The sequence below is a fragment of the Cygnus olor genome, chromosome 3 (genome assembly GCF_009769625.2).
Source record: "Cygnus olor isolate bCygOlo1 chromosome 3, bCygOlo1.pri.v2, whole genome shotgun sequence".
Classification (NCBI taxonomy): domain Eukaryota; kingdom Metazoa; phylum Chordata; class Aves; order Anseriformes; family Anatidae; genus Cygnus; species Cygnus olor.
In genome coordinates this window covers 79,562,742-79,586,454 of record NC_049171.1, presented here as the reverse complement: position 1 = coordinate 79,586,454, position 23,713 = coordinate 79,562,742, and the positions used below count along the sequence as shown (strand labels likewise).

General features: G+C 43.8%; 2 protein-coding genes across 9 annotated transcripts in view; one reads left to right on the top strand and one right to left on the bottom strand.

The window, feature by feature from the left end:
• The window catches only part of MAP3K21 (mitogen-activated protein kinase kinase kinase 21), a 41,986-nt gene extending 35,134 nt beyond the window's left edge, over positions 1–6,852 (bottom strand). For 2 of the 3 annotated variants that reach the window (XM_040554135.1, XM_040554137.1), the window contains exon 1: positions 6,054–6,851. In XM_040554135.1, coding sequence (XP_040410069.1) covers positions 6,054–6,831 — 778 coding nt within the window. In that variant the 5' untranslated portion in view covers positions 6,832–6,851. Of the gene's footprint in view, positions 1–6,053 lie in introns of all 3 variants that reach the window. The other variant, XM_040554136.1, reaches the window with a different exon arrangement.
• Positions 6,853–9,321: 2,469 nt separating this feature from the next.
• The window catches only part of PCNX2 (pecanex 2), a 158,575-nt gene continuing 144,183 nt past the window's right edge, over positions 9,322–23,713 (top strand). For 3 of the 6 annotated variants that reach the window (XR_005819063.1, XM_040554128.1, XM_040554127.1), the window contains exons 1-5: positions 9,322–9,519; positions 15,471–15,676; positions 18,077–18,194; positions 20,400–20,436; positions 21,498–22,787. Coding sequence is in view for 5 of the 6 variants with exons in the window: in XM_040554128.1 (XP_040410062.1) it covers positions 9,367–9,519; positions 15,471–15,676; positions 18,077–18,194; positions 20,400–20,436; positions 21,498–22,787 (1,804 nt within the window). In the remaining variant the exon portion in view is untranslated. Of the gene's footprint in view, positions 9,520–12,734; positions 12,834–15,470; positions 15,677–15,950; positions 16,242–18,076; positions 18,195–18,904; positions 18,934–20,399; positions 20,437–21,497; positions 22,788–23,713 lie in introns of those variants that run through there. The other 3 variants (XM_040554129.1, XM_040554131.1, XM_040554130.1) reach the window with 3 other exon arrangements.

Here is a 23,713-nt window from a genome sequence, read left to right as displayed (position 1 = left end):
GGGAGCAGGAGGAGAAAGACTTCCAAACAGCTGTAAAACAGCTCATTTGGTGTCTTACTACAGGAGACAGAAAAAAGACAAGGAGAGGAGAAAGACATGAGAGATGTAAGATTCAGAATGAGATCAAAACAAAACTTTTTATTAACTATACTACCCATTGAAGGTGCAGAATCTTAACACCAAATAAGAGAAAGAAACAGTATATTATTTTTAAATGCCAAAACACATCCTTCAGTTGGAAGTTAACCTCTATGACATTTTAGCACTAGCTATTTCTACTGCAGATGGTGAAAGCCACAGCAACCAGCTATTTAAAATTGTTCTTTCTTGAATTCCAGTATCACTTTCTGAACACAAAAGATAGAAGGTATTTAAATGCAGCATGTCAATGTATCAAGTGAAAATATAACGGGCATAACAAAAACATTTCTTTTGATACACTGTGCCTCAAGGCTACTAAGCGTTTGCTGCTCCCACAGAATCCAGCAGGCCGTCAGGGTCTCTAAAAATAGAGAAAATAAAATCCCTATCTACAATAGTCAGAGCACATCGAATACTGGGAGCAAGGTTTTATGAAACAAAGCAGAACGCTTTCAAGTGATATAATGATACAAAAGAGAAAAACGTTATTGAATTCAATAACATGCTAACTTTTATAGTTCATAACCTTCAAAAGAGATACTGTTTTCCAAGCTGATGAAATCCAGCAATCCTACAGTTTGCATGAGGGTATTTTTTAAGAATGCTAATCAGACAAGATTGCTAAAACCTGAGCTCCTTCCTGCTCCACATATCCAGGATGCATGACCAGTTTTTCTGTTGCAATGCAGCAGCATTATCTTCACAGCACAGCACAAGGCAGGGCTACTTAAACTCACGCAGATGGGCTAGGAAGCTGGTATACCTGGAACAGTTTCTAAGCTTTATGTAATTTAAGTAATTAAGAACAGTAGCATTTAATTACCATGACTTCCTATATGAACACAGCACTGAACACTAAGGCAGAAGAATTTTAAACTGCTAACAAATAAGTGGCTCATGAAACATCTATGTAAGTATCTATGTACGGAGCATCTGCCTAACCAGAGGACGATCCACCACGTAGCCTAGGATCAGCGGTCCATTACCTGTGAGTTAAGGGTCTTCTTTAAGCCAGCCTTCCTGAAGAAAGATCCGTCGGTCCTTCCCCTGTGCCCCAGTAACATTTAGCCCCACTATTTTATCTGTCTGTCAGATAAAATACTGAAAGCACAGCCATGTTCTTGGAGCCGTCAGGTTCCTTTGGGTTTCATGGAAGTCGGCCATCTTATGGAAGAGGAACGTCCGTCAAGTCCGCCAGAGAAATGCTCTTTCCTCTCCAGACCTTAGAGATGCCAGCCAGTATTGCCAGCTGAGTGGGTAGCAAGGCTGCACGAGGTGTTTTCAAACTGATGACAGCAGATGCAGGCCGCTACAGGAGGCAGCAGGAAGCCCCTAGTACTCTGCGACAGCTATGGCTAGCCCAGCAGGGACACTGCAAACATCCCAAGGAGCAGAAGAGCAAAACTACCATGAGTGAGAGCATCACAGGGAGGTGAGGGAGATGCAGGGCACATGCCCACAAAAAAAAAACAAAAACACTTTTTTTTTTTAAATGTGATATATCGGGTGAGCAGGAATTGGCTCATGGCTTCAGACAAAACAAAACCAAGTTTTGCTGCCATTAGAAGACATCTTGGGACTTTATTTCCAGACACAGAAAGTTAGGTTGAAGCTCGAATCTGCAGAAAAGAGTCCTCTTCTCCCTCAAAACTACCAGAACGAACTGTAATAATTTCATTTTGATTTTTCTTCATAACTGTTCCTCAGAAAACACTGCATATTCAAGCACTCTAATGTATAAGCAATCCTTACAGCTTTACTTGTGACAAGTCCTCCCTCTTCAAAACAGAGCCAGGAGACAAATTATGCACCCCAGTGATTTCAGAATAAAATTGATTAAGATACCAAATAGAAATTTGATGTAAAACTTTTCATCCCGTCACCCAACAGCTAGCATAAAGTTGCTGGGTAAAGAAGTTAGAGGGAAAGTAGATGTTGCAGATTCTTGAAAACATCTCCATCTTATTTTAAGGGAGTTTTAGCAGCATGATGCGAGCAATTCCGCTGCAAATAACTTATAACAAAGAACCAGAGGTTATTTGTCCTTGCTTTTCCTCAAATTCCAGTACACCTTCACTCATCAAATTTATTCCATGAGATTAGTTTGAAGAATGCTACATTAAAGTGGATTGTCCAGTTGCAGTTTCACTATTCTGTTGTATGCTTGATTCCTTCAGATTTCAAGTATTGCTTTCATTAGCACTGTTACGTCCACAGCCTCATTCAACAATCCTTACAAATCAAGCTGTTTTTGACGATATCTAAAAGCAATACAAACTCAGCACACTTCAGAGAAGTGAGGACTGCAGTGGACCCTGGGACACTGGAAGAACTAGTGGAAGTCACAGTAAACCAAACCCTGCTTGCATATCCATCTATAACAAACAAATACAGAGGACTTATCAGTATTATGCTAGTACACTGAATCTGCACCTAATCAACTTTGTGCTTTACCTTGTACTCACAGATGTGTCCACACCATAAGCAAGATATTCTGAACTTTTTGTAATGGTTTCTGCAAGTACACAAAGCTGCTGCACTAGAGATAAAGCACATTTTTTTTTAGGCAGAAGTACTGCACAATCTGAAATCAATCTCCAAACCACAAACCTCTGCTTTCTCTATACTAGACTTCAGAAGGTGAAGCCTAGCACGTTTTACCTGAACATATTAGTAGCTTTATTCAGACTCCAAGAAAAGCATCAGAAGAGGTGGCAGCGAGCCCCTAAACAACCCCAGTTAACTGAGGCTTCGTGACTAATGGGGTGTCCTTGTCTAGAAGAAGGCAATTTGGTTCCCCCGGACAAAAAGTTGCCCTTTGAAAGTCAGCAAACCCGTTGAGAAGTGCAACTCCCCTCCAAAAAAACACCCTCATAGGTTACTATTAGTCCAGTCTTACAGATGAATGTTTTTTATTTTCAGTAAAGCAACTTCTTCATGATCAACTGGCACGCTTTATTGAGACTATACTTGTACCTAGGAGATACAGTTAAGAATGTTCAAGCTTTTTGTATTTTTCACAGCTTAAAATAGCTGCATTTCATTCAAATTATTCTTTATTCAGAATTACTTGACTATCAATGCTGATTTGGAAAATCTCAAATTTTCCTTTAATTTTTTTCTTCAGATTTTAGGTAGGTAAAGTCCACCTCTTCATCCTAATTTTAGATCATCTCCTTAACCTATAAAGTATATCTAAGAACTTAAGAACTGCTTGTTAGGAAGATAATCTCAAAATAGACTGTGTTCTTTTCCACAGAAACTTCTTACTTTGTCACCTGCACAACTTTTTACAAAGCACCCACAGCTAATTTGCAAATCACCATTAATGGCCATGTCTATGCTTACTATATTTAATTTCATCAGACCTACTTAAAAGCTGAGTGCTCTTTACACCTTTGTTTTGTCTACTTCTGAATAACCACTAAGTAAGGACTCCAGAATTGAAGAAACTCTGATAGCAACAAGAGCCAAGAGTTACCCCTTACTCCCTTGTTCAGCCCTCATAAGCATTGTTAGTTTTTCTTCCAAATATTGAAAACATTTGCATATGTATTCATGTATTGCTTTGACGGAAACAAAAGCCTTTTCCCACCTCCTAAAAGGAGCCTAAAGAAACCTGTGCATACAAACCTAGTTGGGCACTAATGTCTAAAAAAATAATAATAATAAAAATCTACTGTTCTTATTACTACTATTCAGTTTGTGGCACCTTCTCTAAACTCTCATGTCGGTTTGGTGTCAGTGAAACAGCACTACATATGCTGTCCTACAGATCCCAACTCCAGGGGATGGATGGGAGAGAAATCACATGCTTGCCTTTGTCTATTGCCTGCCACCCACAAGTCCAGACATACATCATTTCTGGATCAAATACACTGATGGAAGCGGCTAGAAAAGATAGTTCTTACTTATTTGTTAGGGAAAGAGTTTGGTGAGCATCCTGTAGCATGCCATATTAAGGGAAGTCATTCTTCCAATTTCTTGTCTAAGGGAGAAAAATCCCTTCTCAGTGAAAATCGGAAAGCTAGCACGAAACGGACAGTTTGGCATACTACCTGGCATTGCCCAATGGAGAGCACTGAACCCCACGGCTAGCAGTCCACGGAAAGCAGCGATGAGCAGCCAGATCCTGTGGCAGAGCCCTGCCTGTGGCTACAGCCACTGCTAAGCTGCTGCCATCCATGGCACCTCTGCAGCTTTCTACTCCCAGCATGTAAGGCTGGAAAAGGCGACAGTCACAGAATGAAAGAAAATCCTGGATGGACAAAGAATGTAACAGTACACACTGTCATGATTTGCAGTCATTTTAAATTCATTTAAAATTGTTGAACTTAATGACTACAGTATCACTAGCATGCTACTGACTTCCAATGTTATCTTTTAGTTGGATGATCAAGGCTGTCTCCAAGCTTCACCAAGATAAAGAAATGTGGGTGAGAAAACTAAGTGGCTAAAGTTAATTGCATGCGCAACAGTGGTTAATAATGAAAGAAGTGAATAAGCGCATATACTGAGGTTGTAATTAAAAGCACATTTTTAAAATGCTCTGCCGTTATCTACATGCACAGAGATGATAATGGCAATCAGTTCACAGCAGTCACCAACTCAGCTCTAAGCGCTATGCTAAACCACAGGGTTATGAATTCATTTCAGATATGGACTTTGCCACCGTCAAATTAGGAGGGTAGCGTATAGCAACCCATTCTGTTTAAGGAAAGGCTCACATACTAAAGGTGAAGCAGCTCAGTCTGAACAGAGCAGCAAACTAGGAGGACACAAGCTGCCTGCTGTCAGCTGCATATGATTTAAGGCGTTGGTCATGATGTCTGCCAGGTCCTAAAGCAACGTTCCAGGAGTTCATCATCTTGCACTACAAACAGAACCACAAATACAGCTGAGCTAGGTCCTTTCTTTATCAAACAAATAGTGAAAGTACTCTTGGGAACAGTCCCATGACTGAGCCTTGTCTTAACAACCCATGCATGATGACCTTCAAGGCATACTGCAAAAGCCTTTTAAACAAAGTGCTTCAAACTTGAATGAAGCTTTTTCATTTCGACTTAACTACTTAAGGATACCCAACTGAAAAAAAAAAAAGTAACACTGCTGCACATTTGGGCTGTTCAGAACAAAAAGGAAAGGCTGCAGAGACTGCTTCAGCCGTTTCTGAACGAACTACGATTTCTATTTTCTGGTCACTACTTTGAAACAACTATAATTGCAAGTCATAAGCACCTCTATCCCAGAGGACCAGTGTTCAAGCACAACTGTCTTAGATGCTGCTGTCTCAGCTCCAGCAACTGGATGGAGGATTCACTAGGCATGAACCGAGTAACTCCCTCACTCTTTCAGATGCTCTTGTCCATGCCAGAGGCTGAAAGCCAACCTGGCAACCACACAAAAGTTTCTACTGTTTTTAAGCTACTGTCTTTTCTGCGTCAACACTCCCTATGCAGGTGAGTTTTATCAAAGCTAGAAACAGAGAACGTAAAACAAAAACACGTGCAAATGTTCACAAGCGATAACTTTGCGAAACCTGCCTTCGGAAGTTATAGTAAGCCAAGGTCTTGTGAAAGCAGAAGTACTGAACGTGTGCGAGCGAGCAAAGTAGTCTCGTGAATCTGCAGCCGTGACTGTGCAAAGATTTCATCCCGCTTCCCTTCCGAGCGAGCTCCCGCCTGAGAGGCCAGGACTTTGCTCCGCGTGTTTTTCCAGCGAGCCTTTCTTCTCCCCAACCTACCCGGCTGGGTTTGGGGCCAGCTTTTGGGACAGCACCTGGCTGAGCCCAGCAGGCTGTGACACCTCTCTGGGAGAAGTGGGATGGGGGGACAGTGCCCAGGCCAGCTTGGTGGGCAAGCGACTGCAGTGCCATGCCCGCAGGCCCACGGCCATCCCGCAGCGGGACTCACCGTTGCTGGACTTGAGGTCTCGGTGCAGGATGGGGACGATGGCCTGGTCGTGCAGGTAGAGCATGCCGCGGGCGATCTGCACCGCCCAGTTGACCAGGACGTGCGGGGGGATGCGGGCAGCCCCGGGCCCGGCCGAGGAGGAAGAGGAGGATGAGGAAGAAGAGGAGGAAGCGGCGGCGGCAGCGAGCGCCCTGTTGAGGGACCCTCCGCGGGCGAACTCCATGACGAGGCAGAGGTTGGGCTCCCGCAGGCACACCCCGTGCAGGGCGATGATGTTGGGGTGCCTCAGCATGGCGAAGAGCTTGGCCTCCCGCCGCACGCTCTCCGCCGTGGCCGTGATGTCCTCGTCGGGGTCCCGGCGCGCCGCCTTCACGGCCACCTCGCGGCCCCGCCAGGTGGCCCGGTACACCTTGCCGAAGCCCCCGACGCCGATCACCTCCCGCAGCTGCAGGTGCTCGAAGTCGATCTCGGGCGGGCTGCCCCCCGCCGCCGCCGCCGCCGCCTCCTCCCCTCCTTCTCCGCCGCCGCCGCCGCCCGGCCGGCGGCTCACGTAGTTGGCGGGGAAGATGCCGAGGCGCTGCCGGATCTTCCCCGCCCACCACCCGTCGTCGCCGGACACGGCCGCGTCCTGCGACAGCACCTCCACCACGTCCCCCCGCCGCAGGCTCAGCTCGTCCTCGCCGCTCGCCTCGTAGTCGTACAGCGCCGTCCACAGCGGGGCCGCCACCGTCACCGGGACCGGCTCCTCGCCGCCGCCGCCGCTCCCCGGCGCGGCCATGGCAGCGAGCTCAGCCCCCGCCGCCCGCGGGGCGCCCGCCCGGCCGCATCCCCACCTGCCGCCGCCCCGCCGCCGCGGACGGAGGGAGGGAGGGGAGGGGCGGGGCCAGCGCGGAGAGGGGCGGGGCCCGGCCGCCGCCGCCGCCGCCGCCGCCGCCGCCGCCGCCGCCGGCCGGGAGCGCGCAAGCGCCGAGCGGGGAGAGCGGGAGGAGCGGCGCCGCTCCGCTCCCCGCGCTGCCGCCGCTGATTGGCCGGCGGGAGGCACGTGGGGGGGGGGGTGCCGAGCGGAGGGTCCGCTGGCTGCGGGGGCTGGGGGAGTGCGCGCGGCTGAGGCGGCGGTTAACGGCCGCAGCGGTGGGGAAGGGGAGCCTGGTCCCGCTCGCCGGGCCTCCGTCCGCGGTTTGCCCGCTCCTCCGTCGTGTGCGGTGCTCGGGGCTTCGCCAGAATTAATCCCGAGGTGGTTCTGAGGAAACCCCGCTTCCCTAATTCCGCTGCGGGCGGACGGGCGGCTCGCACGCAGCGAGCTTCCTCCTCCAGCCGCGTTCAGCGCCCACCCTGTGAGGCCTGACAGGGCCTCGGCCCCGCGTGGGCCAGCCGCTTCTCTAGGAAAAGGCTGGAAGCGGCACCTTCTCCAAAGTTGCTGTTTTTGCGTCCAGATTTTTGCAGGTCCCTGCTGGAAAAAATCATTTTCTAAGCACCAATAGCTGTTCTGTTGGAAGCCTGAAGGAAGTGTGTGGGCTTGGGGACGTATTGTTTTCTCACCAACGCTGTGGGAAGGGCGTCTCAAAGTTCAACAAGATTTGTTTTCGTCTCAGGAGCCGATCGCTTTGTCCCATTGAGCCCGAGGTTCTGGATGCAGCTGCCGCCAAGGGATGGTTTCCAGAGGTGGAAACCGAGGTGGCTAAAAGAGGCCCGGGGAAGGTGCCAAACCACATCGCCGGGTAGAATTAGCAGACATGATGAATGCTGCTTGAGTTTTCACACAAAAACCCGCACCCCGAGTAGTGCACATAAACACAAAATTTGCAACTGGATATCCCAAGACTGAGGTTCCAAAATAGTCATGCAAAATTAAAATTACACGAAGTTAATAAATTCCTTTTTATCCCACAGCCTAAGCCATGTCTGCAGCTCTCCACAAAAGGCGAAAATTAGACAGTGACTTACCGAACTGTGCTAACCAAAAAGAAAGAATGCAGAACCAGCATGTCTATCGAGTCTTTTCCCATTTCCTTTAATATAAGAGAATGCCTTGCAGCTATTCAGAGAGATAATTGCAAGCCTTCTCCTTATCTGCATATTTGCCTTATTATAAAAGCCATAAAGTATGTTGTAATACAAACGTTCTGCCACACAAATTCCACCTTGAACTTTATCTGTTATCCGAAGGAATCTGCAGGAACTAATTAACTGTGGAATGTTTTGGGTCAGACGAGGTATTGGTTGCAGCACAGCGAAAAGTTTAAATATTTATTTAGAGCTATTATTCCAAAATTTGCTCCCCAAAGTACCATTATGCACGAGCAATTGCTACGCTCGGGTCATTCTGTGTTCGGGTCATGCTTGTTTCTGCAGCACCGAGCACCCCAGGATCTCGGTATGTAACTGCTGGCCCTAGGTGTTCTAATAATGGAAATAATTTTACAGACGACAACAGGAGGCTCCTGTAACCTTTCCCACGGCACCACCTAGTGGAGTCGTCGTTCAGAAGAAGGGAATGCAGGCTGCTGAAGGTGAAGGTCGCTGCTCAAGTTCTCTCGAGGAGTCTGCGGTCACGTTTTTCATCCTCGTCACTCCACTGCAGCTGCGGTGCCGTACAGCTGCGCTACGGCCAGGACACGTGCCCTGGGCTGGAAATGACAGCGCCCTTCGTACCCGCAAGTACCAATACACCAGAAAATGCTTGGTGGCAACGTTAGTGAACATTAGATGAAGGAGAGTGGCAGGATTTGAGGACAAATCGCCCTAATAAGACGCAAATGTTGCATCAACTCCAGTGAAGCCCTCACCACCTGGGACTTCCACATAACACCCGACATGAGTCAGCAGTCTCAAAAAAGAGGAAAGTTTTGAAGAAGCTTTTCAGTTCCACCTTTCTTTACCCTTTTCGGAGGTGTGCGCGCAAATGTTTTCGTTTGTCAGGATGCATGCGGGAAGCAAGTTTTTTCTAAAAAAACCCACCGCGTGAGTTGTCACGCACCAAAGCTGTTATTTATAGGGGGCTAATCGCACTCGGCGCGCTCCTTGCAGATGCGTGCGAGGCAGCGCCAGGACTGCACCCTCCCCGTCCCCGCTCGGCGCCTGTCGCTGTGGCGAGGCCGAACCGAGGAGCCGCGCGTCCCCGGCACCCACCCCGGGCGTGTCCCCGAGCCCCCCCGGAGCATCCCGGGGGCGGGCGCGGGGCGGGGCGGGCGGGATGCTCGGCGTCGCGGGGCACCATGGGAGAATCCGCGGGCCCCCGGCATGGCGGCGGCGGCGGCGGCGGGGGGCGGCTGAGGGGCGCCGCTGGCGGTGGTGGCGGCGGCGGGGGGCGGCCATGGTGTCGCCGGCGGCGCGGCTGGTGGCGCAGGGCGTGTGGGCGGCGCTGACCGGCGGCTGGTACCACGACCCGGAGCTGGGCGCCTTCGCCAACAGCTGCCACCTCTATCTGTGGCTCTTCCTGCTGACGCTGCCGCTGGCCATGCACCTGGTGAGAGCCCCGCTGCCGTGGGGGGACCGGGAAGGGCACCCCCGGCCGGTGTCGGGCTGCGGGGAGGGGAAGGCAGCAGCCGGGCCTGTTCGTGGGGTGACCCCCCCCGGGGACAGCTCTAGCGCATCCCCACCTGGCCTGGGCTTTGCTGCTGGGGAGGGAGAATAAATGGGGGAGGCCGGGGCCGAGCGGTGTGCGCCTTGCTGAATGTCACCCCGCTGTCACAGCGCTACTACGCCCGGTGCCCTTTGGGCTCAACGTAGCAAGGCGGTAATTTTATAACCGGGGCGTGTTTGCCTAACTTTAGTACGGCTTTCCTTGAAAACTTGAAAGTTTACTCTAGGTGTGTTCTCCTCCTGTGCTAGGAAAGCCTAAAAATAGTTTGCTGGATCATTGCATCTGTTCATTGGCGCATTCTTCAGTGACTGTAGCTGTGTACTGCTTCTGTTGGTGAAAATTGCCATTCATCTCACATTGACTACTAAATTCTTAACAAAGTTTGTAGATTTATTTTGGTGGGATAAAAATTCTAAACAGGTCTCATCACCCTACATAGTCAGCTATGGGCGTCATTTTCAAAAGCAAAGAGCATTCACGAGTCCCTCTGCAATCCCAGGGAAAAGTCAGTCTTGTGATTTAAAAAACAGTCAGTGTATTGTATTTTGTGGCATGGATTGTGCTCAGTCCCTGTAAGTATGGTTCATGGAGTTCTTGCACCAAGGTAGCAGCATGTTTTCTTCTGATTGATAGTGTCTCTGTCTTCTGCAAGCCAGCAGGAAATTGATGTAGGATTTACTGCTAAAGTGGTATGTGTGATTGTAAAAAGAAAAAAAAAAAAAGGAAGAAAAAAGTAAGGGTTAACTTTTCCAGTTGGTGCTAGTAGGTATGCATCTCATACACATATGCAAGAATGTGTATTGCCTTGTGGGTAATTTCCATACTAATGGTGTGGAAGAAGGCATGCAGAGTTGCACAAAAGAACACTGGACCCAGAGATTGTATGTTAGACTTAACATAGAACATAGGAAATTATTTAAAGAGAGAAGAAGGACACCTAACTTATCTACTGAACTTCTCGCTTTCTCTCTCCTGGGCTTCATCATTGTCTATCCTGATGGACTTGCTTTTTCTGCAAACTGGCTGACTTTGTGATGAATCATCCCGTTAAATGCAGGACTTGTGTTCTTGAGCTAACGTATCGCTATGGGAATTCTTTATCCTTGATGAGAATAATGCATTTGTTATGCTGTCTGCTCAAGTAATGATGCCTCAAGTATTTGTTTTCCTGCTTTTAAGTGGTTGGGCTTTGTAAACTTTGTGCAAGCTACATATTCTTGCCACTTAGAAAACTGAACCTGCCATTTAATTAAAGGTTTTATTTTGGGAATTTTATTTATGTTTGACAATGTTTGGGGTGATATTTTTGTTACACGCTTACCATTAGTAGTTTTGGATTCAGCTTAAACAGTCACAGATATCTCTTGAAATGGCAAAGTCAGAACAAAATAGAGTACTAGTACTAAAAATCTTCCTTTGTATTGGATTGACTTAATCATGCCCATGTCAAAGTCAGAAAGTCTCTCTGGAACGGTTTGATTTGAATGAACTGGCAAAATTCATCCGTCTCCTTTTAGGTTTTTCACACTGGCCCGGGTGAGATATGCTGACAGTAGCATCAGGGAGCTTATAGTATCAAGTTGTTTCTGTTGTGTGGATGGAGGATTTCATTCTCTAGCACTGTCAGCATAGCTTACTTTGGTTCTAATTGTTCCAGTATGAACTTCCCCATCCCTGAAAATGCAGATCTCTGTTTCCATCTCTCCCTTTTCTTTCTCGGTTTTCCTTTGTAGTAGTAAATATACAATTAAAAATGTACATTGAAAACTCTTTGGAGCACCATTGCTGTTAAAATCAACTTTCAAAATCTTAATGAGATCTCTTCTAACCTTGCCGTGTCAAATCTCGTAGCAGATTATGAATTAGTTATCTTATTCCACTGAACAGCCCAGGGTTCCCAGGCGTTGTGTGTAGGAAAGAAGTGGTACATCTTAAACAAAGCCACCGGGCTATGTTCAGTCCCAGTGCAACACCACTGAAGCGGAGAGATGGCTTTGGGGATGCTTGTTCTATAGCCTACTGTACAAGCTGCAAGGCAGCGCATGTTCACGTTTTGGTGAGTCCCTGAAATGGTGAGAGTTTCTTCTGCCTTTTGTTGGACAGGAAACTCTTGAACTTAAAGGGCTGCGACTTCTTACGCATTAGGTCTTCAAATCATGCCGGGATAGGATACATACAACATGGCAGTATAAGGGTGTGGGCATGTAAACAAATTACTCAGAGGTAAACTGTGATTAAACTTGCAGTGTGTTGGCTGCTCCCAGTCCCTACTTTATCTCTTCGTCTCTCCATAAAAGTAAGGAAGCATATGCCTCTAGGACAGAGAGTTAAGCTACACTGTTCTTACCCTATTTACTGTGAGGTAGAATGCACACTGTGAAATCTAAGTTTACACCCCTGGGCTTTCATGTGCTACCTGTTTTTCCATGTTCTATAGTGCATAATGGACATCTTTTAGTTATTAATTCAGCTAAAGGAACATCAAAATATTTATCTTTGGCTCCAATACTGTTACCTCCCACTCTTTCTTTGGCAAGTGTGGCTGTAGTGGCTGACTGCACATTTGTTTGGCAGTTGACTTGTTTCAGTTCTGTAGCACACCGAGTCCCAGGTGCAGCACCGTGTACCTTTAGATGCACCAGGTGGGTTACATCTGGGTTTAACCAACTCTAAATATTCCATCCAATTTACAAGGTGTGGTATTTTGTTCAAAGGTTACATGCCTTTAACTTAGGAAATTCCTCAGTCATCTCTACCTTTGTGCTACCCAGATAACGTTAGCAGACACACGCAGAAGTTGGCCATTCCTCTGGGAGTGATCTCTGGGCAGGCAGAAGCCCTCGGCAAGTGTCCTGCCTGCATGGGCAGGTCAATCCTGCTGCATTTGCAGTAGTAAGGTGACATTTTGAACACATGAACCTGTGGGGGCCCGTGGCCCCACAGTGTTCTGGTTTTGGGAACTACTGGAAAACAAAAAGCACGTTATGGTGGAATGTTTAATTGTGCAAGAGGAAAGAAATCTACAGCTTCCACAGAAACCTGTGGGATGCCATAAGATTGCTTTCTGATTAATTTGTATTTTTGGTATGTTTTTGTAGCTTCTAATAAGATACCAGCTTAGCTGAAGCTTTCCCTGTCACTGGGGCAGCATTGAAAGGGCAAGAGAGCCGTGCGTGTTCCTGTCGCTAACACGGGAGGTGTGCTACTGGGGCCTGCTCCTGGTGGGGTTGTCGTCTGTTGCAGTTAGGTGAAAGTACCCAAAGAACTGAAAAGTCATTCAGCAGAGGGGATGGAGAGAGATGATGAATACACAGCCACATGGTGTGATTATAAAACCTCATTTCCATAGGAAATGAGGCTAATTATAACTATAGTACATCAGAAGCAAATCTATCATATAATTCCTCAGTGGTCTATAATTTAATTTCTCCTTAGCTCAGACTGGTAGCTTTCGCATAGCTGTACCTGGGAACACCAACAACACTCATGACACCTCTACCCTTATGCAAGAGGCCTGATTCAGAAAATCCAGGGCTTTCCATTCCCATCTTCATCTTTCTCCTGATTCCCTATGTGGGCTGGGGGCAAGCTGCTAGCTTGTAGTACTTAGCTTGCACCAAGATCCAGAATATTAAGGATCTGCTGGCCTTATTTACATATATGTATGTGCATAGGTTTTGAATTGTGAGCTCTGTGGGAAGCACTGTATGCTGGGCGGACCTGCAGGAGGAGCGTGGGGGGAGGCACAGAACGTGTGCCTGGGAGGTCTGCTCACGAGGCAGGGATGCAGACATGGAGCACTCAGCATTAGCCCAAAGCGCTCCTCTCCTTCCCTCAGAAACCTGGGAGCCTCTGGTGGTTTCTCTCTTGTAGCACGCTCTGTGGAAGCATAGACTTCGTTATTGGGAGTTTATTTTTGTTGTGTCTGCTTGAAGTTATTCATATCGTATGTATTAAGCTTTATAAGTGTCACCTACGAAGCACTTCTTTTCTAGTGACTCATTCTGTGATGTTGTTTAAGAATGAGTTTTTTAGTCCATACTTTTTTAGTGTATAGTTGAAGAGATTTCCTGGAAAGTGAACGCATCTCTTTGAAACAAATGGTTACAGGTAAATGGATGACATTCTTTGTGAAACCAAGCAATTTTTAACTTGTGTTTTGCAAATACATTAGTCATACATTAGTCATAAGATTCAAATTCTTGAACCTTATCCACCAAACCTTCTACCATGAAAGCTCTGGCTTGCAAACTGATCCTCTTTCTGGCCCAGGTTCAGTAAATGACTGAAGGGTATGCTTAGTTTTGGTGTACACACAGTGCCATGAAGCATTCTTAACAGACTAAGCCTCAACTTGTAGAAAGTCATGTCTTTCTTATTAGGTATCGTTCGTAATACCTACCTGCTAGATAGCTTCTCTACTTCTATCCAATAGACTCTTTGTATGTGAATCAGAATAGTCCTAAAAAGGACTTGCCTGAAAACTTTCACTCATGTATTTTGAAGGTAGGAAGTCTTGCTAAGCCAAAAGTGACAGAAGAGTAGCTACCCCCTTACTTACGATAACACAGAAATGATTTAATGTACTCATTTCAACGTCAGGTTAAATGCAGTGACTTGTTTTAGAGATGAAGTAAGCGTGCCTCATTCCTTTCCCTTCCTCACCTGTGTGGGGGTAGTGCAGTTTATTTCTGAATCTGAAAAAAATTTGGAATCCAAATACTCCTTGATCTGCAAAGGTGGTACTTAAAATGATAGATTTAGGGCACAGAGCGAAGACCATTCTTAAAAATTAATTTCAATAGACTTTTAGCATATCCTGAGCATTGGAAATCTTCTTTTTAGTCCCCATGACAAATTGTGCAGAGATAATAATGCTCTTTAAAAAAAAAAAAAAAAAAAAAAGAAAAAGAAGAGATGAAACTTGCTTTGAGAGTGCAGCTGGATTAAAACAGTATGTAATGGTGTTTCATGACTACAATGATGAAGGCTTTGGCCTTTCAAATGTAACTGCAAGTATCCATTGCTATGACTTTCCCTTTATGGTAAGGAAGTATTTACTTAGGAAAGTGCTGTTAGTACGTCGTCTGCGCAGGACCGATGTCTGCAGTTGAACTACAATTCATTGTAATGACTTAGAGATAGGGTGCCCATCACAGATCAGCAGGCACAGATCAGACAGCTGTGAATTAACAGTTATGAACTTCAAATAAAAATTAAAAAAATCAAAGAGGCTGCCTCTACAGATGCATTTTATTCATTTGTGATGACTAGTCCTGATCAATTATTTAAAATTCTTCAGCAGTAAAGACAATAGGAGATGTGCTATGAAGTGTTAGAAAAAGCAGATGAAACTGCAGCATTTTACTTCCAAACCATAGCTTCGAAGCAGGGTAAGATGACAGAATTTTTCAAAAGGGGGTTCCCATTTGTGGAAAATTAATGTTTCATTATGTCTGCATTTCTATAAGTTCTTAGTTCAGGAAAGGTTGCATTATCCTGGTAATGGACTATTTTATGAGTATTTCAACAATGTTTGTTAATTGTAAACTTTTAGTGATTCTGTTAAGAAAATAATACCATTCGTAGCTAATCAAAAGAAGAATAAATCTTGTATTATGATTTGAAATTTGAACAAATCTTTAGAATTTCCTGGTGAGCAGAATTCAAGTCTGCTGCATGGAGATGCAGTACTTCTTGTGTCTGCAAAACTCAGTAGGGGTACAAACAACAGATAAAAAGAGCTAAAGATTTTGAAAACGACTTTGAAGATTCTAGTAGCATCTTCTTAAAGTAAACTGTTACGATGATGTCTTTATTATTCCTTTCTGTAGGCTTTTCCAGCAAATGCAGTTACGGCTTTTGCATACTGCAGCTCAGTGACAGTGTTCTTCACAATAATTAAGGTGGTCAGTTACCGTCTGCACCTGATGTTTGATAAAGGAGAAGTAATTCAACAGCAGATCTCAAGAAAAAATGGAAGGCAATGTAAAGATGCAGAGGTCCCAAAAGGAATCACAGTTCAGCCCTCAAATCGTAGGTAAGGTTTGCATAGTACATTGCTGATACACTTTATAAAACTGATAGGTTTGTACTATTGTTCTTCATAGCAGAAACGCCTCTGACTGCAAGAAAACTCCTTATAATTTTGTGAGGAATATCACTCTTAAAAACCTGCATAGTGCTTTCATTCTCAGTGGCTCCAGCATGCTTGTGATGAAACAGGCAGAGCTGTACCTGGTTCACGGGGCACGTGAAGGGAAGAGACCTGTCTGGGAGGTGCTAAAAGATCCCAGAGAAGACTTGGGAGTTTTCTAGAGAAGCCTTAAAAGCTGGGGGAGCAGCAAGAAAGCTTTATCTGGTTTACCCCTAATCTAAAGAAGTTTGAAGGTGAGAGAGAAGAGCTGTGTCTTCAGCAGAAAGAAAAAAGTGCTTTGCTCCTCTTGCGACTTATAGGAAAGTGGCGGAAGTCCCTGGAATGCTTTGCTGCAGGGAAGAGAGGAGCAGCTTTTGTAAACAAGCTCTGTAGCAGATGTGAAAGATCCTGAATAACATATATCCAGTACTGACTGCAACATAAAATATCCAAACAAAGCTTAAACTGAGTAGGTTTGTTAAAACTACCAAACTTCAACTGAGAGCTCTGTGTAAATGAACTTTTTGTTTTGTTTTTGGTGCATTTACAATTGCTACTGAAAGCTCTGCTGCTGCTAGCTCTGTGCAAGCTATGTATTAGAGGATTTGTTTTTGTACCTCTGTGCTGCTGTTCTTTTGTGTCTTTACATATACATGTCTGTGGCACACTCCTAGCAGTGACGTTGCTGGGAGTGTCGAAGTCTGCCTGCACAAAGACTCTTCTGAGAAATGCTTCTTACGAGTCAATAACCATACAGAGGTTTTGATTTAGTTTGAAGGATGCCTTTCAGGCTCTGTTTCTGTTTAGTTCTCACCAGCCCGCAAAGCTGTTTCCTATTTACAGATGTCTGATACAGTAATTTAAGAGGCTCATCTGTTCTAGGTTGGCTCAAATTTAAACAGAAACTCACTGAGTGTTTTCCTTTTCATTGGCTAATGAAATAAATGTAAACTTTCATTATCCTGCCATTGTTTTAGTTACGAATTAGAGGTAGCATCCCTTGAAACCTGCATGTTAAGTCACATAAGGTGTTCCTAATAGGAGGTCACAGGCACAGCAGTATGTTATCTAGCTCTTGATCAGAAGATAAATGACTTAATTTTGAGTAGTTGGATGACAGAAGTTTTAAAACAGGCCTTGGTAGTAGGCAGGTTGGTTGAACAAGTTTTTGAAGCCAGCTAGCTACGAAAAAAATTTCTGGGGAAGGTGACTGAACTGAGACCCCAGGGAAATAATTTTGTAGCTTATGTGTAGCTGTAGGGTCTTAAAGCTAAAATTGGAAAAACAAAAAACACTTTTTGACATTTTGTCATAGTGGTGATTTTCTTTTCCAACTAAATGTTTGTTGCATTATACCAGAGAAAGAGAACATGTTGGTTCTCATTAGTAGGTCTTGGTCAAAAATACTTCCTTACATCCATGGAAAATCTAATAGAAAATGTGTGAAAAGAGTAGTGAATAGCTGAAAGCATCCACCGAGGAAATGATTAACAAGTTGCCTGTAGCATATATTTCTCTTGCTTAAGATGAGAGGAACATCTTTATTTTGTCATCTAATGGTAATGCACATTGTGTTGCATTTCAAACAGTTGTTTTATGGGGGATTGTAAATAAGTAGACAGATAAAACAGTATGTATTCAAGGGTACAGTAAAAAGATGTAAAAAGCAGGAATTACAAAAGGAGTAGCAAGGAGTTGTACATTTAATGAAAAACCCCAAATAGCCTTTTGTGCCAATAAGTTGATGTGCATTTAACAGGCAGGCTAAATGACATCATATGCATGTAGGAAGTTTCAGTTTACTGAAAGGGTTGTTAGGCATTGGAATGGACTGCCCAGGGAAGTGGTTGAGTCGCCATCCCTGGAGGTCTTTAAAAGACGTTTAGATGTAGTCCTTAGTGATATGGTTTAGCGGAGGTTTTGTTAGTGTTAGGACAGAGGTTGGACTAGGTGATCTTGGAGGTCTCTTCCAACCTAGACGATTCTGTGAAGTTTGAAGAGATGTCATTATACTTCTTGTAGCAATGTCCTACTACTTCCAAAGGCATCAGGAACATTCTACATTGAGTGATTTTTTTTTTTTTTAATTTGTTTATTTAGCAAGCCCTCTTGGAGAGGGAGAAGAGTCGAAATGGATTGCAGTGTTTTTCAGCCTTGTACTTTTAGAACTGGAGGGGGAAAAATATGCTAACACTTCATCACGTTGTGCTGTTCCTTCCTATTCCATTGTTATTCCTTAACTTCTCAAAACTTATGGTGATCTTCTGTGGTTATAAACATTTGGTTCCTTTTCCCCTTTTTCAGCAATAACACTAGGGATAATGGTGTAGTTGGTGAGATCAACCAGAATGACTCTACCCCGACAACTCACGAGAGTTCAAGGGTACAGGATCTCCACTCGCAGAACTCATCTGGACCAATGGTTAGTATGCCTTTCTGTACTCAAGTTTTCACTCCGTGAATTACACAGCTTACCACGTAGGCTTTTATATGAAGTGCTGACTGCTTGAAGCACATCTGCCCTGAATTGGAAGGGTACTTCCATGGATATACTTTGTATAACCACTGCTGTTGGCCAGCCTTGGCTTTGTCCCAAAAGTTTGGGTTTACAAAGCCGAATCTGCTATAGATAATTCTGTAAGTCATTTGAAACCTTTGAAAATCTTGCGAAGAGCAACTAGTTTACATGACTGCTTTGAGAGAAGGGAGAAGCTAATGCAGTCAGAGCAGTCTCTCATTACCTCAGAAGGAATCTGCTCCTGGAGTATTAATAACTTGTTTTCGTTTAACTAGACTTATGCTTATACAATAAACACTCAACATGTACCTTCGTTATTTAAACAAAGCATGAAAACCGATTTAAATCTAGGGGATGTCTACGTGAGTTTAAAAATGCATGTATTCCAAGCCATTGTCCATACTTCTAAATCAGTTACTGTATGAAATGATGAATGTGATATATGTAGATGTTGTTATTAAAGAAAAAATGAGATATCCTTGACAAGTTTGAAAAAGGAAGTATTCAAAAATTAAGAAACAGAATGAATACTCTATGCGTAATCTTAAGCTACTCCCCGTGTACAATGTGATAAAATCTTTAATTATGTAATTCCATGCTATTTTTTCCTACAGGACTCCTGCCTCAGTCAGTACAGAGGATGGTTAGTGATCTCTGAATAAGTAGCTATCTGATACTTCATTCCGTCTTCATTTTTTCCCCTCTGTGTCCCTATTTATAGCAAACTATTCAAATCCTGGTTTGAATCAAAACTATATCCTCATTTTCCTAGAGTGTTTTTACCTTTCTGTAGTATCTGTTTGATTTACAGACATTAACAGTTTTTCTTTTATGAGGTAAAGTATTTTCCACCTTGTTTCTGTCCTAGTCCCCAGTATTCTGGTATTTGTCCAGTCTGCAAACCCATTTCTTCTGGGGATCTTGTCCGAGTTTCCCATTTCCAAATATGTAGGTTGGATCTACTCAACTAGTCAAACCTAGTCTCCTCTTCTTGCCTCCAGGATACCACCATGAGATTTTTGGGAGATAACTGTTTCTTCTTGGGTTTGGTGTATGTCAGTCTGAAGAAATCCATGTTAATTTTTCCCGGTAACTTTTATCTAGTTCTCCATTTAGGCTGTTGAATTAAAATCCCAAAGTGTTTTTCTGGAGTATTGTCTAGTCTGGGGCTTTCCTGTGCAAAACAGACATTGACCTGCCGATGAGAATGCATCAGAGGCCACCAACATGGCTGGGGAGCAAGGTGCATGATGAGTGAGGACAGGCAGATGTAATGTTTTATCCTAAAGGCAAAGTCCATGTAAGGCTAAAAGAAGAGCTTTCTGCTCTCTTCAGCTTGCTAATGGAAGAATATAGAGAAGATTGAGCACTCTTCTTAGCGGTGTGCTGAGATAGAATAAGAGACAATGGACAAACTAGAATTGGATGTAAAGATTTTTTTTTTTTTTTTTTTAACCAAGAGTGTGGTCAAGTACTGGAACAGGTCCAGAGAGGTTGTGAAATCTCCATTCATGGAGATATTCAAAGCTCTGCTGGAGATGGCCCTGAGCAACTTGCTCTAAATGTACTTGCTTTGAGTGTGTGCATGTATGGGGTAAAGGGTTTGGACTAACTGACCTCCACAGCTTCCTTGTAATCTGAATGATTGTAGGGTAATTTAATGTCTCTCTCCTGTAGTTTTTCATTGAAAAATTGCTGGAGATCAAAGTTTTTCAGCTACATGTTTTCAGAACGCTAAAATGAAAAGTGGAACAGATGAATGCATTCTATTCCTTAACAATTAAAAAAAAATCTAGATTAGGCACTGCAAAATTTTTTTTAAAGATCTTAAATTTTCTTTTTCACCAAACATCATGCACACAATTGCAATGATGCAGTTTGGAGCATGGCTGTTCTATAACCATCTCCCTCACCTGCCCTTTGCATTTTGTGGAAGGTACACATCCAAATTTCAGTGGTGTTCAGCAGTAATTATCAGTGCTGTAATTAACCTTTGATTAGATAACTGTTGCATCGATCTATTACATTGCATCATTGTTTTATTGCTTTTTTTTTCCCAGCAGAACTTAGCATGAAGCCATACTAATTTTGTGTGTTTTTTATTTGTAGGAGCTGCCAACACGGGAAACTATTGAAGATCTCAAAGGTATCTTGAAGGCTTTATAAACCCCTTTAAACCTTTGTTTAATTGTTGCTTGGCACAGAAGTCCCCACAACAGGTTCTGTCATGCCTCATGTTAGGAGCTGAATGGAAAAGCTCAAGAGAACAAAATCTCAAGGGAATTCTAACAGAGTAAGCCCTCTCAGCTCTCAGCCGGGCTGTTAGGGCCACAGCCTTTTCATGAGTGCACAAATAACTTCCCCGCTTTTGACATCGGGAGATAAAAGAGCTTTCTTTCCACGTTCTTGGGGAGCTCTGTGCCTCTGGGAAGTATTAAAAGAGGAAGCCAATATTCAGGTTACATCTTAAAGCCCTCATACATCTTCTGACTGTATACTTTTGCAGTTGTTGACCTTTAGCTCAGTAGTGTAGACTCCAGCACACCTTGCTTTGCCTGCAGTTCCAGTGCTTGAGATGTCTCAGTATATTTCAGTTTATCTCCGTTTTGTTTAAGTTGATCACCATATCCTATGGAACCATTTAAGAACTGCCTGAAGTATTACAACAAAATTCAGCCACGCTGGTTTATTCTTTCTTCTCTCACTAAGTGGGGATAATTCTGTGTAAAATGTTTATTTTTTTATATTAGCTCTTTCTTGAGCTAATTTGATTATTTAAATTAAATAGACATGCTGCTACACCTGTTCTGACCTGAAAGGATTCCAGATATGGGCTAGAACAGCAATTTTTCCATGTGAGCCCTATTTTAATCTTCAGACACAATCCTACTAGTACGATTTATAATATGCCCACTACTATTCATAAAACTAATTCACCTTTATCATCACAAAAAAATGGCTGGTTTAGTCATTCTGACGTTTATTCTCGTATAAAGCAATATCAATATTACTATACTTGCTTTCATAGTATTTCACATGCAGCTAACCAAAAGGATCCTTGCTTAAGAACTGCTGTAATCAGCTGCCCCACCTGTGCTTCATTTTGCTCTGCTCTGGAGCAGTTTTTCCTAGCTAAAGATTGTACCTTGATAATACATAGATGTACTTTTTTTTTGTGAGACCTAACTTCTGTTATGTCTTTGTTAGGTGTTATGGTATTAGAAGACCAGGCTGTACCACCAGTTTTATCTACCTCACCCTATGTCAAAGCAGATACATTACCTGTTTCTACAGCTTCTGCTTCAGGTTCTACCGCATCAGCAATAGCAACAAAACCAGCTGCTACGGAAACACTTCCTGGGAATGAAATAAACGAAAAAGGAGAGAATGGACAGTCTTATGGAGAGCATGGATCACGAGGCATTCTTGTGGACAGAGATGTAGCTAAAAATGTCTCCAATATTTCTTCATCGCAAGGTGATATTTTAAGGACTGGAGTACCTTTGGAGCCGTGGGACAGTGAAAATTCAATTATTTCAGAGCATTTGAGTAATCCTAGAAGTCACAAAAGAGAGAAATTGCTAGATGGCTCACTGCAGGCGAGCTCTAGCAGTAACTGCCCACAGTGCAGTGCCTTTACAACCAAAGATCCTGAGCATGTGGAAAGTTCTTGCAATGCTGGTAACACCAATGAGGACCTTGACTGCTCGGACAGTGAGACTGCTGTTGCAGTTGTTGACAACTCTCTTCCCAGAGACCAACTGTGTGAGCCCATTAAAATTGTCATTACAATGAGCAGCACACCAACCACCACCCTCAGCGACCTAGCAGGCTCTGTCCATCTAAAGGGTCTGGGGACTGACAGAACGAGCTCAGCCCTCGAGTCTGGTATAGTTACAGCAGATTGGCAAAGTCAGCAAACTAATGAACAACTCAGAATTCCTGTTATAACTTTTGATTTGTCTGATGACAGTAAAGGTAATGCCTATCCAGAAGTTAGTGAAAGTGAAAGAACTCCAGAAATTTTAAAGGCAGATCTGTCGTCCAACCATTGTTCTGGCTATGAATCTGGTGATGCGGTGAAGGAACGCAGCAATCCAGCAAATACTCCTTTGGAAACTAACACTTGTTCAGATCCAAATCAGAAGAATGCTTCTGAGAACATCCGGAACGTGGATTTAAATCCTAAAGAAGAGCTGCAGAACTTAGATCCGCAGTCCTGTAGAACTGCTCATGAAAAGAGGCACATGCGGGTGCTGAGTGTAGACAGTGGGACAGATGTGCTTTTAAGTAAGAATTTCATGGAGGTATCTGAGAAAGAGAAGACCTTACCAACTTCTAAATCTGATCTAGAAGCTAAGGAAGGACAGGTGCCCAATGAATCTAACTTTCTAGAGTTTGTCTCCCTCCTGGAATCCATTAATACCTCAAAGATGAAGGCATCTAATCAATCCACTGTCAAAACGGAGACTACAAAAGAAAATGTGCTTGGTGGAGGTATGATGCATGATTTACAACTCTTGGAATAAGGCAATTGAGACTAGTTACGTTATTTATAGCAACATGGCCTGAGATTTGCAGTACAGTGAATGCAGAGGAAAACTGGTTTTGTTAATGGGGTCAGGGAAGGGCTGGACTTGGTGGTACAAGGTGATTTAGTGAAAGTGTGGTAGTGTCAGCTGCAATTTCTTGAATACTTACATTTTCTTAAATATTCCTTTTGAAAAAGCTAATGCTAACCTCAGTAGGTGTCCAGTATGTATCTAGTGTTCCATGCTAGAATAGCTTGAATGTGGCAGGCCTGGATTGCGGGCATACCAAAAAGAGTTCTTAAATTGTGTATAGTTACAGCATTACAGCTGCCCTTGCCCTTCTTACCTGGTGCATGTTAAGAGTGATCTGTGAGTTTGTAGAAAGCTGGAATTGTCACTGGTGGTAGTTCAACTTCTATCTAATTAACACACGTGCACGCACATTCCTGAACTTCCTCTACAGTTGTGGGTTGGTTTCTAATTTAAAAAAAAAAATCATGTATTTGTTCTCAATAGGTAAGAGTTTTGATTTTTGGTTGCTTAAAACTAATATATTTGGGTTTTAAGGAGGAAAGCTGGAGGGGTGGGGTCATGGAAACGCCCCAGTATTTTAATGAAAAAATGGTATCTTCCCATCCAAGTTTCCACTTAATTAAAAAGGTTTTCATTTTTTTAAACAAAATCAACTCATTGAAAAACATATATGCAATCCAATTTATAGTTCTGATAAAGAAATACCTGTTTTTAACCAATGTTTTCATTGCTGACACCTAAATCTGTGACCCCTTTCTGTTTCAAAGGAACATTATTTGTAGCATCTGTAACAGCTGTGCAGACAAACCTAGCAAGCCTGTTTTGTGAGTGTGTGAGATGAGGTGCAGTGGAGTTGTG